The sequence below is a fragment of the Hemibagrus wyckioides genome, linkage group LG18, assembly GCF_019097595.1.
Source record: "Hemibagrus wyckioides isolate EC202008001 linkage group LG18, SWU_Hwy_1.0, whole genome shotgun sequence".
Classification (NCBI taxonomy): domain Eukaryota; kingdom Metazoa; phylum Chordata; class Actinopteri; order Siluriformes; family Bagridae; genus Hemibagrus; species Hemibagrus wyckioides.
In genome coordinates, this window is record NC_080727.1 from 18,633,462 (window position 1) to 18,638,960 (window position 5,499).

Below are 5,499 nucleotides of genomic sequence, written 5' to 3' on the forward strand. Positions count from 1 at the left end.
ATTCTGAAGAAAGAGTGTGATTATTTTACAAAGTAAAACACAGAACCATATGCTACATGCTAAGCAGAAGATTTCTAGAAGGTTCCTGGATGTTCCACTGCAATTAAATGTGACTACAAATGGATAGAAAGTATGATCTTTGGTGAATTGCTGTGGTGTAAGACTGAGAACGCTAAGGAATGAAATATAAGATGAAGCTATACAGCACTGTGTAAACACTACTGTGGGTGAACTAATAAAAATATACTGTATGTGCCAGAAAATAAAGGATCATCTTGTACCTGAGCAGAAAAGGTAAGCAAAACCCACACTGGTGCTTAGTACTTATTATAATTGCAACAAACCCATTATTTATTTGATTTATAGTTTCTCCTTCACAAAATGTGTGCTCAAAATGTTCACGTATGCTTGTATTTCATCCCTAACAATAAAGCAAAAGTTGTTTGTTCGCTTCTTGCTCACTCTGTTTCAATTAATGAGATAGCTCCCAACCCTTTCCTGGAGTAAAGTAAAGCCTCCTGAGAAAAGCTTCCACCAATCCTCCATGTGACTTCACTCCAACTCTCCTTCTTAAAACACAAAGCAACCACAGAGCCCATGTTTATCTCTAGGCCACAGATTTCCATCTCTTAGAACCACTCAACCCCCATCCTGCACATTTTAGTATTTTCTCTGCTCTCCCTTCACACACTCCCTTCAAGTCAGAGATGATGTTAATTACCTGATATTGTTGGCCCTGGTGTACTGGGAGCCAGGAAACCACCCGGGAACTCCAGGACCAGGGTTGGGAACCTGAGCCCAAAATCGTACACACCCTCACCCTTGGGAGTGTCTCTGCCCTCATACACACACCTGATTCAACTAATCATTTAATTAAGACGCCATTTCAGTTCAGAGTTGTGGGTGTGTGAGAGCAGATAAGTGTACAGGGCAAAGGGGTATTTCAAGATCAGTTGCCTGTCTAGAACCACACCCTGTTCCCCAGAGCACGGCTTCACCATTGTGTTGTCTTGTATTAAACTCTTATAGGTAAATAACCAGAAGATCTACAGTAGCAGAGCGACTTCAGATATATTGTTTTTAATTAAAGAAAATCCCAAAGGAAAGAAAGAAAGAAAGAAAAAGTGTTTATTATATTCTAAAGAGGTGTGTCTTTCCCTTTTGGCAAGGCTGACCGAATTTTTTTTTTATAAATGTTTGATCATTTGCAATATCATATTTAAAACGTTGTTTATAACCAGGTATTAAAAGGTTTAACCCAACATAATACATTTTAAAAAGAAATGTCCTAAATTGTATCCCAGCTAAAATAATTATTTTGACATCAAATTGGTTCACTAGGTCTTAGGCTAAAGAAACCATGAGTCTAAAACTTTGTTTGGAAGAAAATAAAACACACACAAACTTTCAAGAAACTCTAGCCTGACCCTCACTTCAGTTGCATCTGTCCAGAATCTGTCCATCAACATCCTGCCTGGCTACAGAAAGGCATTATATTACCGTGTTTTCAAAGACGACAACAACAAAAAAAAATCTGCACAGAAATTATTTTTCCAACCATTGTCTAGACAAACAATCAACACTGTAGAAGGAGGAAGAGTGGAAAATGGAGTTTTCAGCTTTTCCTACTGTCTGTGGATCTATTGTTAATGCTGATTTGTTTAAGCAACCCTACATGGACACCTGAACATGGGTGGAAGCACACAATTGTGTGTAGCATTACAATTTCCCTTCACTGGAACCAACAGGCTCAAATATGTTCCAGCATGACAATGAACATGTGCACAAAGCAAAGCCAGCTTCATGATGGTGTGGAGGTTAAGGTTGGAGAAAGTGGAAGAACTGGAGTGTCCTGCACAGAGCATTGACTCTGACTTAACCCCCCAACCTGAACACCTTTGGGATGAACTGGAACTGGATCCTTCTCAACATCCCGCCATCAGAGTCTGATCTCACTAATGCTCTTGTCGCTGAATGATTTCCCACAGCCATGCTCCAACATCTAGTGGAAAGCCTTCCCAGAAGAGAAGAGTTGAGATTGATGGGTGGTGGTGACGGTCAGATATCCACAATAACATAAACATCAACAGAACTCTGTAAATTGCTATAAACACATTACATATCTGTTACATAACAGATTGCATATTCACTCTACCTTAGCTGCACGTTGCCGGTTGTAGGCACAGAGAGTGAAGTAATCATCCTCATCCCACCAATCAGAACGCGAAGCTCGGTCCTGACCACTATAAAGCCTCCAGACCTTACTCACAGAGTTCTCTTGCTTTTAAAGCCCCTGTCCTAATGCAGGACAGTCTACTTTTCTGCGTCTGCTCAACCTGAGCTTTGTTTTAAATATTGATGAGGGATGTGCAGTTAGTCTTTCCTGTACGCAAAGGGCGCGCATCGGTGGATTAATAAACCCAAGCATCATATGTTTCATTTAGAGGAGTTCCGTGTTTTTATTCTGACTTCTGAATTTCCACAGTAATGGCTATCAACACAGATGCCGAGTTTGAGAGGAGTGAAATGAGCGAGAGCAGCGGAGGCGGAGGCGGCAGCACCGCGACGGAATTCAGAGACACGCACAAACTTCTTGGTGTCGTCGTGGGCGACGGGAAAGACGGACTCGGGAGCCGCCCCGACTCCCGTCGGCCGAGCGTCAGGTCACTGAAGTCGCTGAAATCCCTGAGCGTTGAGCAGAACAGCTACAAGTCCACAGGGACCGGAAGTATTCAGACTCCGCCGCGCTCTCCGGCACCGGAGCGCAACGAACCCGAGCCACCCAGCTACATGTGGCTCGCGCTCTTCTCCTGCTTCTGTCCCGCGCTGCCGCTCAACGTCATCGCTCTGTACTTCTCACATGCGGTGAGTCTGACTTCACACCCCAGCTTAATGACCCTGAAAGCCAGATACCACACCCTAGGTTTCCTTTCTTTACTCTAAATAAATAAATAAATACACAGACAAATAAATAACCCATTGAAAGTGTATACCATAGGATATATTATAGAATGAGTCCAGTATTTCCTTTAAATTGAGTGCAACCCAACATTTAAATATTTTATAATATAATATATAATTTATAAATTATAAAATTGGCATATCTCATACACTCTATTGATCCCCCCCCCAAATATAATTTTTTTTTGTGAGCAATAATTTATTGAGGGTTTGTTTGTTTTTTTGTTTTTTTCGAACACACAGATCAACAAATTATATTTATATAAACCGACACACACAAGCATAGAAACACATAAAGGATGTTTCTCAAATCCGGTATCTCATGAGTAAAGTAAAAAAACAACAAACTATTTTTCTCAGTGCCCGAAGTTTACACACCATTAGACACATAGTTGTGGATGTCAGATGTAATGGTGTTACCTGACAGTTCCTTAAACATTCCTAATAATATATAATGATGACAATAAAATACTTGAATTGTACGTAAACACACAGTCTGTATACACAAATGTTTACACACGCTTGTGCTTGTACATGTACACGTGCAGATGCGGTCATAAACAGACAATAGTGAAAATGCTTATAGTGAAAAATTGTACAAACTCATGAGTTGAAACCTCAATATGCTCAGGTCTTTAAAAAAAATGACAGGATTAAAATGACACGAGATCAAGATTTATTTTAGTTTTGCTTTTCCTGCAGTAGGTCAGGCCTTAAATTCAGGTCTACAGTCGAGTGAAAGTGTCATATAACTTGGTTCAGAGGAAGCAAAAAATATTGGATTTTTCAGGATCAATCCATAAGTTAAATAATAATAATAATAATTATTATTATTATAAGGTTTCCAGGGATGTTTTATTCAATATGGATTAAAATGTTTGTTGAATGTCATGGAGAAAAATCTGACAGTCTAGTTAATGATAAATGAAAAATTCCTGAACAGTGTTTATTTTATTATTCCATATTATAGTATGAAAGTATGAATGTTGCAGATATGAAGTAAAACCTGAAACTTGGCAAGCCTCATTTTTTGGCCTGTGGACTATATTGCGATTATGATTGTGAGTGAGTGCAGTGTGTATTGTGTATAGATATAACTATATGGAAAACTCTTAATTATGTTGTAATGCATAAAGAATGATGTCTTTAATGCAAAACAAAAACAACCCCAAACTTTAGTTCGCTCTCAGGATGTAGAAAACCCATTTCTAGTTGATGCCCATTAGAAGTCTTTGTGTTCCATGTTTTTGTAATGAAGTGTTACTTTTCTCATGCTGGAGAGTCTGAGTGTCTCAGTCCAGCGCTCATGAACTTGTGTCTGTGTTTATGGGACAGTCGCGCTCCATGACCCAGGCTAAGGATTATGAAGGAGCTAGGAGACTGGGCCGACGTTCGATGCTCTTCAGTATCATGGCCATTGCTGTGGGTCTGAGTATAATCCTTTATCTAGCGATCACAGGTAAATACGCAATGACACACATCCACACAATTACAGCACACCATGCCCGTCTGCCACGTATCTCTGTTGCTCTTTCTCTTTCTGTGTTTCCCAGAGAGCTGATGCGGTGTCATGTAGACAGTCTTTATATCACGGATGATCGGTCGGGCGTGGCACGTCTTTTTCCGAGAACGTGAACACCGTCCTTGAGACTAAAAGGACTAGAATATCTTGCACTACAATTTTAAAAAAAAAATACAAAACTGTCATGCCTTATCATATCTCGGACAATATGCGAAATAGTATGGATTTCTCGTGCATGCTCGGTCTCTGTCCACTGAGATAGCAGATGACGTCCACGTGGGGCGTGTCCTATCTGAAGGGTGCGGCCAAATAAACTGCCCTGAGCTGAAATCTGCCAATAAAGCTTGAAAAGCAGAGCAAAAAAAAACAAACAAACAAAAAAACAACAAAAAAAAAAACAATAATTCTATGGACTAGAATGATTTCTATGAATTCTACAGATTTTCTTAACTCTTTCAATTCCAATGCAGGCGTGTTATTTGTATTTTAATCGTCAAAAATGATACATTTGGAGGGGGGGATGGTTCGTAAACACCAAAAAAGGGGGGGTGGGGTGTAATAATAAAGTATGTAAAATTACAGTCATTTATTTAATAATCTATAACCCATATATAATAATAATCCCAGTTTGCTGATATCATTTGTTCGACACAGTTGCTGGATTAAGAGATCACATGCTGTCGTTTTTTTTTTTTCCCCATTCTCACAAGCACAGTGTTTATGATCACCAAATCACCAACTGAGCCACAGGTGAGGCTTTTTTAAAATGTATTTAATATGGTTTTATGGGAAAATAAGTGATAGGAAGGTGGCTGGTCCGCATCCTGTGCCATTTACATTTACTCAATGCTTCTATGTGTTTAAAAAAAAAAGTCTCGAGTCCTTTGAAGGTTCTTCATAATATATGCAAATCGATGTTGATATTGTATGAAGCATCAGATTGTATGAAACATTAGGGCGACATGTTTTTTCATGCATTTTCCAACACATTTCTTGCACGTCTTGAAATAAACATG

The 5,499-nt window shown here is 39.3% G+C and overlaps 1 protein-coding gene across 1 annotated transcript; it reads left to right on the forward strand.

The window, feature by feature from the left end:
• Positions 1-2,228: 2,228 nt before the first annotated feature.
• Positions 2,229-4,850, forward strand: trarg1b (trafficking regulator of GLUT4 (SLC2A4) 1b). The gene is made up of 3 exons (XM_058415876.1): positions 2,229-2,865; positions 4,297-4,420; positions 4,515-4,850. Exons 1-3 carry the CDS (start codon positions 2,488-2,490, stop codon positions 4,520-4,522), a joined length of 510 nt encoding a protein of 169 aa, XP_058271859.1. The 5' UTR covers positions 2,229-2,487; the 3' UTR covers positions 4,523-4,850.
• The last annotated feature ends 649 nt before the right edge of the window (positions 4,851-5,499 follow it).

Bases quoted from the DNA above. Each gene is read 5' to 3' on its own strand.
- trarg1b (XM_058415876.1), top strand. From the start codon at position 2,488: ATGGCTATCAACACAGATGCCGAGTTTGAGAGGAGTGAAATGAGCGAG. The intron at 2,866-4,296 runs GTGAGTCTGACT...TTTATGGGACAG, and splicing joins CTCTGTACTTCTCACATGCG to TCGCGCTCCATGACCCAGGC.